This window comes from Phalacrocorax carbo, chromosome 4 (assembly GCF_963921805.1).
Source record: "Phalacrocorax carbo chromosome 4, bPhaCar2.1, whole genome shotgun sequence".
Taxonomy (NCBI): Eukaryota; Metazoa; Chordata; class Aves; order Suliformes; family Phalacrocoracidae; genus Phalacrocorax; species Phalacrocorax carbo.
The window spans coordinates 66,546,250-66,559,680 of NC_087516.1; the positions used below are offsets into that span (position 1 = coordinate 66,546,250).

Genomic DNA, 13,431 nt, shown 5'->3' on the forward strand with positions numbered 1-13,431 from the left:
CAAATTTATGAAGGCAAGCTTTCCAAAACACATTGGTCCACCACTCACAGGACAGAAAACAGAAATACAAATTTTCTGCATATCTAGGTCAGCCTGTGCTGTCTTTGTATAATAATTTAGATGTCATCTGACTACCAACGAGTCTTGAGTAAGGACACTAGAACTCCATCATCCAATTCACAGAAATATGTCTAGTAAAATGGCCAATGTAAGATTTTGTTGTTACTACTAAACAAAGTTGTTCCTCTCACTGAAATGATTTCAAAGCCTCTCTTTCTAATCTTTAACTCTTTTTGATGATATGATTATCTTTGGACAATTTTTGTTTGTATGAAGAGGAGAGAACTGTTACTTGATCTTTCTGGCCCTGACAAAAAGATCAGGAACCAGGAATGACAGTATCAAATTCTGGTCCATTCTAGGCTCTAAACTCAGATTCAACCCTGGAATCAGTCTCCTGATGGAAAATGCCTTGCTTCGCAGTTCATCATGAACTTTTTGACTCTTAGATCAGTCATAAGGACAATTTTTAATTTTTACTGCAACCCGATTTTGAGCCATTAATGATTTGGTGAGTCAAGACCAAGAACAGAAAGTACCAGGGAAAGCACACTGAATGCCAGTGGAGTCAGCCAACCTCCTCATAAGCTTACAAAACCCTAATTCTGTGGCAAGCAACCAGTCACATTCTGCATTAATGGGAACTTTTACTTTTTCTTCATTTCCAGCTTCTTACACCACATTCGCTTATTTCAAGTTAAAGTTTTAGAGAAGGAAACAAAACAAAATCAATGAAGAAAAAGCAATATCTTGTTTTAATATAATTAAAGTACCATCTTTCTTAAGCACTGTTTTTTCTTCCTCTCCTGGGACAAAAAATTATTACAAAGAAAAAAAAATGAAAAACATCTCCACATTTTTCCACAGAAAAATGAGATTAGAACATAAGCACACTTAACTGAATTCTTTTCAGTTGTGGAAGTTTGGAACAGAGTACAATACTGTATAACAGAAGGATTACTGCAACCTTCTTCTTCAACTATGAAGAAACTAGCTTATCTTAATTTTAAATAATATTGTGAAGGATATAATTTTAGGGAACAGCTTTAAAGAACGCTGCTTGTTTCCATAAATATGATACTACCCATACATTTTTTATTTAGAGGTAATAAATTTGTTATCTGCTTAACATGGACCAAAAAAAAAAAAGGGATGTTTTATATTTAGAAGGCATGTGGCTACAAGAAATTGTCTTGACAAAATAATGACTGACCTATTAAGTAAACCTCCATATTAAACAAAAATACAGATATTTTGGTGGCAGAAGAAAGATATCCTGTCCTTTTATAAAGAAATGCAATAATCTACTTCTGGAATGGAAACAATATTTATAAAAAACCTCACAGCATATTATAATCCATTTCTCACAGGTTTTTAAATAAAAACATCTGTTGTCTGCTTAGACATACAGAGAATAACATTGATTTCAGTAAGATCACTTAAAGATATGGCATTGCCTTACTTCATAAATTGGTTTAAAATTACAGTTGAAGCATTTAGTTTTTTATAACTAGATCAGCCCAGTAGTAATATAACTGTGCAGCTGCTAGTTTGTTACCATTCGTTTGTTCTCAAATGATTGTATCAGGTTTATGGAACAGCAGTAGCAAATTACATACTACAGAAATTTTGTAACTGCTGAGCTATTATCAAAAGCTAAAATTCTGAGAATAATTAAATACACAGAACATGAACGCAATCTTTTAAAAGATGTACTGAGGAAATCTCCATAGAAATAAACCAGAACACATGATATTTCAGTTTAATCTTCTAAGAGGCTTTGATAACTTTGAAAAACAGCATATTACAAAACAGTAAGGGAACACCCCACTTTGTGTAAGTATTGCAGAACAGATGATAAAACCCGCATTTTATTGTGGATTTCCTTGATGGTTTCCTTTCCCACAACCTCCAGACTCAGTGTTTGGATATAGAAAGAAAAAAACATACTTTTTTTTTGGGTTGGTTTTTTTTGTTGTTTTGTTTGTGTGGGTTTTTTGTTTGTTTGGTTGTTTTTTTGTGTTTTGTTGTTTTGGGTTTTTTTTAATAGCAGTAAAAGGCTGACCTGACCAAATCAGAGCTGTAAAATGCTCTCTGAAGCCCAAAGGCCTTCCTAAAATAGCAGTGACTTCTTGTGTAATCACAGAGAGAACAATTCTGTCCCTAGCATGATGAGCGTACTGTGGAAATCCATTGGGGCTAAAGACTGAAACAGCTCTCTGGGAAGGCAAGTCAGTCTGCAACAACTGTTGTAGCGGAATGACTACAGCAGCACTGCATAGGTGGTACAGAACCAGGGTGACAACAAGTGAATGTACTTACTTCTGGGCTTGCTCCCTGAGGTCTGATACTTCTTGCCCCTCCACAGAGCAACTACGCTGCCCTTAATTCAGGGGACTGGACCTGATCCCTTTGCTCAGGAAGGATCTGTTCCTTACATTGGTCCAGCTCCTGCAGAACGTGACTGAGTCACAGACCTATCTTAGTTTCCTTCTCTTTTAGCAGGGAATATTTAAACGAGCTATGACATGCAGCATGATTAGTATGTCAGCACAATCAAAGGTGACTGTCCCACATCAACCACGTGTACTCACAGAGCAGTAACACTGCACTTCCCACGGCCTCACCTAACTCACTTTCCTGCCACTGTCAGACTGCTCTCCCCACAGACTGTGACCGTGATAAGAGAGTCTCTCCTACAGAAACAAGGAACAAACTGAACTTTGCAAACCCCGGGATGACATATTGAGAAGGTCCTGCCCAATCCCATCATTGAACTAATCTTTAGTCGATCATCTTTGAACTTAGTCTTAATTCCAATAAAAGAAGTGGGGTATGAGTTTGCTTTAAACAGATTGCTCTCCTAGATCATCAGACCAGGTACATTAAAATCTTTGTACCAACAGTCAGAACACTTACTAGCTTTATCATGTTTCCATTGTAAAAATAAAGGTGAATTGGTCACGAAACACAGGAAAGGAAAGTGTGTCTGCTGGCTGGTATTGTTTGGTAGTAGCATAGGGTATGGTTTTAGGACACTGCTCAAGTCATTACCCCTCAACTCAAATTTGGTAATTTTATAGATTTTAATTTTAAAGTTTTTAGGGAAGGTTTGCAGGTACATTCTTAGGTTAGGAAGAAGAAAAGAAGCATGTTTTGCAAGAAACCAGCTGGTCGAATTCCTGTCTGACTGATAGCATGTTTTTATGTTGCAAGGGTGATCTTCCAATATTAATTGTTAAGGTGCCTAGAGCCCTTGTCTATGCATCCTTTTATTATTTAAATATTGAAATAAATAAATCATCTCACTTAAGCAACCAGCAATTCACATTTGTTAAAATTCTGTCATTAATTTTGATGGTGCTGAACCCGAGATCTGTTAAAAGACTCCAGAAGAATAAGTCAGTCGTAGTCTCTTGTAACTTCTAAATGTAAATACCTCAGCTGTAAGAAATAAAAAGTTATCTAGATTTCTTTATTCATTCGGTTTTTAAATAACTAATGGTGTATTAAATGCTTCACTGCAGAAGTCAGCACTTGGGCTTGGCTAAATAATAATTCAGAATTACAGGAATGTGTATGTTGGTACACGAAGCTTCCACCCCAGAGGAGATATTTCACAGAGGCTCAGAAAAAAACCATGAAAAAAAAGTAATAAAGAAAGAAAGAAAAATAAGCAGCACGATTTCAAATACAATTACTGACACAATCTTAACAATAATGTTACAAGTGTGATACAATACTTTGGTAAATATACAAATTAGTAAAACCAAGGAGTTAAATGCTTTGATATATTTACGATCAGGAGAAATGAACCATCATTATTTAATATCAACTTCAATTTTTAAATGCTGAGTTCCACTAAAAAGGGTAGGGCCTAGGGAACTTTAAATTTAAATGATGATGATGACTAGAAACAAAGGAAACAAACTTATGGATGTTAAAATGCCTCAAAAAAGCCAACTTACGCAGCAGCTTCTTGTTTTGACAACCCTTTGATATTCTTCGCCAAATAATCATCTATGCCATCTTTGTCTTTGATCAAATGAATCCTAAATTTAAATGAAAAAAAATTAAAAGAAACACTGTGAGGTGCTAACATAGACTTCTGCAGCATGTATAATATATTAGCATTGCCAAGTAGAGCTAAATACTGCAGTATTGACAAAGTAATATATCAGACATTCTATAAACACATACAAATATCTTTTTAAATTTTTGGTCTGTAGCTATTTCAAATCTTTATTTCTGCAAGAAAACAGAGCTGGTATTAGCTTTCAAGGACCTGGTTATTTGATATTTCTGTCTAAACTAGAAGAAACTGTGTATTAGCTAAATCAATAATAATTGATTAAGCTATCCATATTTAAACTGTTTTCTAAACCAGACCCATTACATTTTTGCATTACCAGTATGGACCAGAGTGGTCCAATACATTTTATATTTAACTTTTTCAAAATTAGAAAAACAAATCAACAGCAACAAAAAACCTCAAACGCAACTCAAAATGTTTTTCTTAGTGCAATGGAGACTCTTAGTACTGCTCTCAGCTTTCCACAGTTTGAGAAGCATATTGCAAAAGGTGGTCCACTAATGAGGTAATCCAAAGGGCATTAAAATAAACAGCAAATTTCAGGATGCATGGACCTAATTTTAAAATTTGAACTACACATCATTCCACCTTTCACTTGAGCCATCATCTCTTTGCATCTCTATTCTGACACACAAGAGATGCCTAGAATTTTAAAGGATAATATGTACTCACTGACCATAAAGAGTACTTAAATAGGCTCTGATATCCTGACTGTAGATGATATTTTCTTTATAAAAGTAATGTGAATTTATTTTTACTCTTCTTTAAAGGAGCATAAAAATTGTCTGGTTAATCACTCAAAGATAAAAGAAATTCAACATTAGTGTTCCATATAAATCTATTACTTTCCTCTTTCTCTGTCTATATTACACTGCTGTCTCATTACAGGCATGAGAGTAAATTCTTTTCATAATGTTAGCTAATATAAGCGTCATGCTCCTTATTGCTCTGAGAATACCAAAGACACTTCATGAAGTTAATTTAAATGAAAACAAAATATCTAAGTAATGTAGAGATATTTTGACATGTCTGTATTTAAAACAATGTAATAGTGAAAACTTCCGGCACAAATAGGGCATTTAAATTTGTTGCAGAATTTACTACTACTGAGCTGCACCAACAGAGGCTTATGCTTTCAAGCTGCACATAACACAATCCATATGAGTTGCTGCTGACCATGCAAAATGCACACCCTATGGATATTGCCATAAAAATTCAGTTTAACCAATACCAACACTTAATAAATATTTTTCACACCAAAGTAGTCACAATTTAGGACTATACACAATGTCATTAGGATAATGAAGACAAGGTAATTATTGTATATTTTAAACTGATGTAACTCATTTAACTGATGTTTATCGAAGGTAATAGAAAAACTGAAAAATAGTAATGAAATACAAAGTATCCAATACACAACACTAAAACCCCTGCCTGACCTTTGGACTTTAGGACTGAAAAAGTGAGTTTTCTGCACAACAGTGGCACACAGAGAAGACACCAGATATGGGGGAGCAGGGTGGGCAGTGGTGCAAACCCCCAAACTGAAACTACAACAAGGTAATTCCTAAGCATTGCTATCAGTGTGTTGCAATTTAATCTACACTGCAGTTAAAAATAATCTCAAACTGGAAGAAAGGAAAGCCTGATGCCTTTTCATTATCTTCTCAAAGGTATTTTAATAAAAACCAATCAAGGAAAAAGTCCGTAGAATCATATACAACTTAAAATGACACCTGCCTTAGAGTCAAGGTATAAATTTCTGAGTTCTGATTGGTAACACTCTCTAACTCAAAGACAACTAGAGCCAAGGGAAAAAAAACAAAAGCAAGAACTTGCAAACTAATTACTGTTTATGTAAGTTTTGTGATATCCTGTATTGGACTGATGCAACTACAAACACGGTCACCCATCATAAAGAATTTAAGTTACAAAAAATAATAAATACTTATCCCATCCTGGGTGTTATTATCAATGATGTTAATGTAGCAATAACACAGAAGAGACAGGTAGATGATACATAGGAAACAATACACTGTAGAAAATTCCATCAACTCAAATAATAGTTATTTAAAATTGCTTGTTATATGCAATGAGATTTAAAAACAATAAAAGTAATTAATGTGAAGAATTAAGACTGCGACTTGGAATGGGCATTGTTTCTTAACAGAGGAATGAGGTGAGATGGCACTGGCTAAGAGGTAATGTTTCTTTTCTTCCAGAAATTGTCACTTGCTTTTTCCAAACTGTTTTAACCTTATTTCTCCAGTGTTTCCAGATGACTCACTATATTTCATAAATAGTTCTATAAAAAAGTCTACTTCACCCGTAAATTGGCTCCTAGTTAACTTTAAATCACTCACTTATTAAAGACAAATATGTTTTAATCCAGTGGCCACTTATCCCAGAGTTAACATTTTATGTGTTCCTTAACTATTTCTGCTACCAGTCTACACAGCAAAAAAATAGCTACTGATTTTTTTTCTAGAAATAAACTTCATGATAAATAGACCTGGCTTTTTAATCAAAGAACAGAACAAAGTCACATAAAGAACCAAACTGATTCTCACATATCTTTCTATCCTCACTGCCTATTTTGTTAACTCAGACTCCAGTTTTCTCAAAATTTCCTATCAAACAAAATGGCAGAGCTTGTCTTGCTCTGATAACTAAGCATCCATAGCATGGTCTAGACTATTGCAGAATCACAGATTTCTTTTCTGCAGATAGGCACAACTTCAATAAGACTGCTGCAGAATGATCTTTTTGACCATGAAACTCCCCAAGGGAAGAAACAAGCCTCCTACCTCTGGGGTGAGTTCTCCAGCAGTGTAGTTACTGGAAAAAGCGATGGCTGCAGAACACAGCTCCAGCCATAAGAGACTTTAAAAAAAAATTGTAAGGCATCACTGCATGTCCTTGTTCTATCAACGTGTGAGAGGACACCTGTCAGTATGAGCCCCTCAGAAGCACTGGGCCCAACGATACCATGTTTCTAGATCGTTACTGCTTTTAGACATAAAGATGCAGCTGCTGAACTCCGAGATGCCCCAGACCCTTCAGCCAAAGGCTAAGGGGAACGCTAGGATTTTGGGGGGGCGGTGGGGGGCAGAATGGGGCAGAGCAGTAACTGAGAGACCAGTACTCACTGAGGGAGACAAAAATGTACGGATACAAGTAACTAAGCGGAGAAATGAGTGCAACAGAACAGAAAGCCATGTAGGCATGTGCAAGAAGAAGATGGCTTGAAAGTGTTATAGTACTGTTGTTAATTCCCTCATTTATTAACAACAGGATAATGTTTTTTCCAGTCAGTTTTATTCATCATATTTTGAGAGACACAAAACTGTTTTGTGTCTGAATGAAAAAAAGAAAATCTTGTTTTTTCATCCAAATAAGTACATTTTCAGTGACCTACATTCATATCAATGCTAAATGGAATTGACTTCCTACAGCTTTTGAAGGGATTTTGAAAATTAGGATGAAATATCTACCTCAAACAGAACGTTTCCTATTTCATTTTTTCCCTTTTAATTATGAAACTTTCCTAAGAGAGAAATTATTTGCTTCTGATTTTTGCAGTTTTAAATATTGCAAAAAAGCAAACATAATTTGCCACCTCGGCATAGCTGATTGAAGCTATTCACAGTAAAAATGATACTCTGAAAGAAAAGAGGTACATACCTTGCAAAGTCTAATGAGGGACAAACAGTCTGCTCTATGAACCTGGGATGCTCCCGTGGGCTTTGTAGGATTGCTTGAGGAAACACATTCATTTTAACTATAACAAACAAACAAAACCAACTTGAAACAATGTCTTCACAGTGATGCAGTTTCTTATCCTTCCTGCGCGGCTTTGCGGTCAACTCTCTCTTATTTCCAGTGTGTTACTTTTAAAGCCAGGCTCCAGTTCCACACAAATCTTTTCAGGCCTCAGCATTACTTCTGCAGGACATAATGCATAGGAATGGTCATGATCTAACAATGGTTTTGTCTCTTTCATTGGAGTGCTTTTGATTTGCACAGCGACAACTGATTCAGGAACCTTACTTGCATGTGATGCTCTGTGCTTCCTCAAGCTATCTAGGTCCAAGAATTAATAATATTTTAAGTTAATACATAAGGTGGAGAAATGATTGAAAATGCAGTGTGCAATGCAACAACAAGCACTGTATTAACATTCAAAATAATACCTAATCCTTTGAATAAAAAAATGTAAGTAATGCTATGCTTACAACACAGGGTTTTACTTAAAACAAAAGCTGAAAGCCCCACAGTTATGTAGGATCGTCTAGCTCGTCATTTGAAGTACATAAATGCTAATAGGACTTTTTTGTCATATAGAGCTACTGTGTTTTTTCCCCAAGTATTCAGTCTACTCTTCCTACCATTAAAGTTTCAGCTGCCAGTTCCTTCATTTTGCATGTCTGTGATCTGAGGACGTTAGCAGCAGGAGCACCCTTACTTTTAAATTTGGTTTAATGTAGGTATTGCATGCCCTGCTGGTAGGCCTCAAGGCACAAACTTTTAATAGGGATGGGAAAAGAGAATATAGTGGGGAGGTGAAGGAAAGAGTTTAACTATTTGCTACATTCAGTGAAAAGAAATTTATTTTATGGGAAATAAATGTTAGATATGAATCAACTTGATACTGAATGATCAGCATCAGACTAGCGAATATTTTATATATTAGCCGTTCTGGGATCAAATGCTTTTTCATTGATGCAATACTTTGCTACAGTTATAGTGAAGTAATTTTTAAAACTGTGTTACTTAGAATAACAAAGACAACAGAATACAATATTTCCCCTAAGTTGTTCTTTTTGGGCTTAGTACTAATGGTAACATTCATTACAGAAAGAAAAAAGTATTATTTATAAATAAACTAATCTACAATTGAAGGCAGCAACATTTTACACAAGTGTGTCATGGAAAAAAAAATCAATAGAATAAAAACATATGGGTAATTCATCACTATAAAAGATTATACTTCTTACAGAGAATGACAGGTTTGTATCCAGGAGCAATATAGAAAGGAAAAGCTCTTTTTAGGAAGATGCTATAGAGTGAGAAACGGTAATTAAACTTTGGAACAATATCGAAGCCCAGAGAAGATGCAAAGCTTTCTACAGGCCTCTTAGTTTTGAGGTATTAGGTGAGAAAATGCAAAAAGACCATGTCTTAATGGCAGCTGTTGAATTTGGCAAGGCAGGACAGCTGACCATCTGCAGCTTTGGGGCAGAAAAGGCAGGGGTAAGCAGCTGAAAGGAGACCCTGAAAGCCCTGGTGGAGCCACTGCAACCATGAAAAGCCATCGATGGGTAAGTGTAGTTACATACATATATATAGGTGTACATACTGTGCAATGCCACAGGCCTCAGGCTCCAGGCTGCACCCGCACGGGTCCTGGCCAGAGCATACCACATCTCACGGGCCCACACGCTCCAGGTTCCCACCCCACAGAAATCAAGTATATGATATGGCTGGCACGCACACAGGCCTCACACTAACACGAGGCACATATGCAGACATTTTTCTGAGTCCATTACTGCCTCACAAGGATTAAAACTATCGCCCTGGCTTCTATTTCAAACACAAAGCTTGGGAATGAAAAAAAACCTGCTTCATAATAATGCCAATTTACTTTTTATTTTAGAGGCGGGAGGTTGCTTTCACTGTGAAATGGATGGTGTTTTTCCCTCATTTCTGAGGTAACTAATCTTTACAGGTAAATTACAACCACGGAGACACATGACAGAAGGTATCAGCAACAACATCGTTCTGAAACACGGGCTACTACATACACATAAATGTTGTTGTCAATCATTTAAAAACTGCTAACTCCTTCACATCTTATTCCTTTAAGTCCCAAGCCATGCCTCATTTACTTAATCAAACACCCACAGAATCCAGCAAAAGACCAGGCAGTGCAGTTTGCTTCTAAAGAAGTGCTACATTTAATCACATGATCAAGGGAATCTCCCCACAGGCTGGAATTGTTCCAAGGTGCACTGAAGCTAAAGGTAAGATGCCAACAGATTGTAATGGCCTATTCCAGCATGTTTTAGGAAACCTGTTCTCTGCTACCCGGCTCTTCCCCTGCATTTTCTGAGGCATGCATAAGTCTAACTGGAGGCTGAGGATTTCCCAGAGAGGGAAGCAGCCTGGGAAGTAGGCACGGCTATATCCAGCTGCCCTTACGGACCTATTTGCTGCTATCTGGCACCTCATAAAATATAAGGATGTCAGAGTGTGACAGGACAGGCTTACAGCCGCGCTGCTTTATTACACTGGAAGTGCTGTTCCGATTGATTTAAAAAAAAAATTTAAAATTTATGGCCAGCATGATAGATGTAATTCGTTCCAAGTAACCTGGATGAGGTCACAGCCCCAAACCAAGCGGTTTTGCAGTGCTTGACCCATATTCTGAACCTGTGGCCCTCCAGCCCCGGCTGCGGGACGACAGCCACCCTTTGCTGCTTCCCAGCCTTCACCGACCACCAGCCAGGTACGCTTTTCTTTCCCCGTCACCTGTTAACCACCCCCATACGCTACATACCCTCCGGCCTCGGCTCTGGCACTGTCCCAGCCTCGTAACAAAAAATACATGTATGAAAAATAAAATATTAGTTGACCTTCGCAGAGGAAGGGACCACAGGGATAGTGGCGCGGCTGCGGGAGGAGGTCCTCAGCGGCGTACCCGCCGCTCCGGGGCTCCGTTACCGCCCCGCCGCCGCCCGGAGGTCGCCGCCTGCAGCCGGGCCGCTCCGCGGGACGCCCGCGGCCTCGCCATGGCGACGGGGGCGGGCGGCGCTGAGGGCCAGCCTCCCGCCAGCCGCCTTCCCCGGCCAGGTCGCCCTCAGACCCGCCGCCCCCTCGAGGCCGCCGCGGGGTGAGGCACCTCAGCCCGTGGACTCTGCGCGGCGGCCTGTCTCCGAGGCGTGAGGAACAAGTCCGGCGATTCCCTTCTGGCAGAGGCCTGCAGGCCGGGAGAGCCGCAGAGCCCTATTTAGGCCATGAAAAATGTGGAAGCTGTGAGAAATCAGCACAGCTTGAGGTGTTCAGCATCAAGGGGTGCTCCAGCCAACAGAGGCCACGTCTGGCGTGCTGCATCCAGTTCTGGGCTCCCCAGCTCAGGAAAGAGAGGGAACTGCTTGAGTAAGTCCAGCGGAGAGCTATGAAGATGATCAGGGGCTGGAGCATCTCCCTTGTGAGGAAAGGCTGAGAGACCTGGGTTTGTCAGCCTGGACAAGAGAAGACTGAGGGTGTATCTCATCAATACCTATAAATACCTGAAGGGTGGGTGTCAAGAGGATGGGGCCAGACTCTCTCCAGTGGTGCCCAATGACAGGCCAAGGGTCAATGGGCACAAGTTGAAACACAGGAAGTTCCAGCTAATCATGAGAAAAAACTTCTATCCTGTGAGGGTGACAGAGCAGGGGCACAGGCTGCCCAGGGAGGCTGTGGAGTCCCTTCCCTGGAGACATTCACACCCTGCCTGAATGCGTCCCTGTGCCCCCTGCTCTGGGTGTGCCTGCTCAAGCACGGGGGGTTGGACAAGATGATCTCCAGAGGTCCCTTCCAAGCCCTGCCATTCTGTGATTCTGTGAAGTCATTTGTCTGCTTTCTTGGAGCTCAGATGAGCTCCAAATGAGCTTATGTCCAATGGGAGCATCTCCTAAAGCTAATTAAGTTTCTGAAGTTGGCAAGCAGACAATCAATGACAATATCGTATTGATACTTAAAGGAAGGTTTGTGGGCAGTCTCTTAGATGATAGACAAACACTTGCAGTGAGCAGGCTTTTTTCTTTCAGGACCTCTGATCTCCTCCGACATCCTTCAGGACTTTCGAGCAGTGGAAAAGAGCAAGTAGAAGAGACTAGATTTAATCTCTAAGTAAGTGACATAACACGAAGTGGTTAGTGGAAAATTTTGTCCCTTTCTGTTGATGAGAGCCTGCTGCTTAATTTACTGTAACAAAAGAACTGTTCTTCTAAGGGACCGATCGGCTAGGGAGTCTGGAAGCTTATAAGAAATGGAAACAGTAAGAAGGAACCAATGAGCTTTTGGTAAGTGCAAATGAAAATCATAAGCGAAACCATAATCAGGATGCTAAAGAATACAAAGAGCAGAGATTCTTCAGTAGTCTCTTTTTTACTGTTGGAAACTTGACACTTGCAGAAGAGGTCATTTTTTAGCACAGATTTGACCTAGTTTTTCTTGCTAAAACTGGCTGGAAAACTGGAATGTCAAAATCAATCATTATGATCTATTTTGGAAGGATCAAGTGGACAGAAAGCACTTCAAAAATTGCATCACCTGTTTCTGAGTTGATGGCAATCGGAAGCAAATGATCTTGAATGTTTATGGGTCAATGTTCTAACAGATAAGTCAGAAGTTGACAGGGTACTTAGCTGATATCAAATCACACTAGAGAACAGCATGACCTATGCCTTACCCACCTACAACATATGGGGAAAACACTGCTGTACTGCAGTGAATTTCAATCTGAGTGACATGATGGAGGTCTCATGCTGCCAGTGTTAAAATGTACTTGGAATTTCAAAATTTTTTAAATGCCAATTTCCTAACTGAAAAAAGTGTTGCATCCAACACAGGGGAATTCTATATTAGACCTCATCTTGTCAGATGAAAAGGAATTGATCACAGAATGAAAAATTAGCCATAGCTTAGGTATAACTGATAATGATTTGATCACATTTGTTATGTGCAAACAGAATTAAGTCCAAACCGATAATATATATACTTAATGCTTCAAAGGGGCTAATTTTATAAAGGTGAATACTATTGTAAGGTACATCTGTTGGGAGAAAGAATTTAATCTGAAATGGGAGAATGATAATTGGAAACTCTTTAAGGATGTTAGCCCAGATACCCACAAAGCCATAATCCCACAACTAAGGAATACATTTGCTGGAAAGCCAAGGTGGTTTACAAGGAAAACATCTATGAAACAGAAGAAGGAATGTGGTATCGTACATGTACACTGGAAACTAGGAGTTGTAGAAAATTGCTGTGGGAAGTGAAAGGTTATAAGGGAAATATACACATGGTCAACAGAGTTAAAATGAGGAAAATGACGGGTTTTTTGAGTCTAGAATATAGAAAATTATCTGAATAGTGAGAAGACCCTATTAAGGGATGAAGATGTCAGCTTTAACCATAATTAGTGAAAAACTTGGAATGTTAAAACATATACATATTTATTCCGTGCATTTGGGAAGATGGCAGCTTATGTAGTTATGTTTTATGCTATT

At 38.7% G+C, this 13,431-nt stretch overlaps 1 protein-coding gene across 1 annotated transcript in view; it reads right to left on the reverse strand.

Moving 5' to 3' along the window:
• The window catches only part of TTC29 (tetratricopeptide repeat domain 29), a 137,316-nt gene extending 126,375 nt beyond the window's left edge, over positions 1-10,941 (reverse strand). The window contains exons 1-3 of the mRNA XM_064450298.1: positions 10,789-10,941; positions 7,838-7,934; positions 4,029-4,112 (exon numbers count right to left, since the gene is read on the reverse strand). Coding sequence (XP_064306368.1) covers positions 4,029-4,112; positions 7,838-7,929 — 176 coding nt within the window. The 5' untranslated portion in view covers positions 7,930-7,934; positions 10,789-10,941. The remainder of the gene's footprint in view (positions 1-4,028; positions 4,113-7,837; positions 7,935-10,788) is intronic.
• Between the last annotated feature and the right edge of the window lie 2,490 nt (positions 10,942-13,431).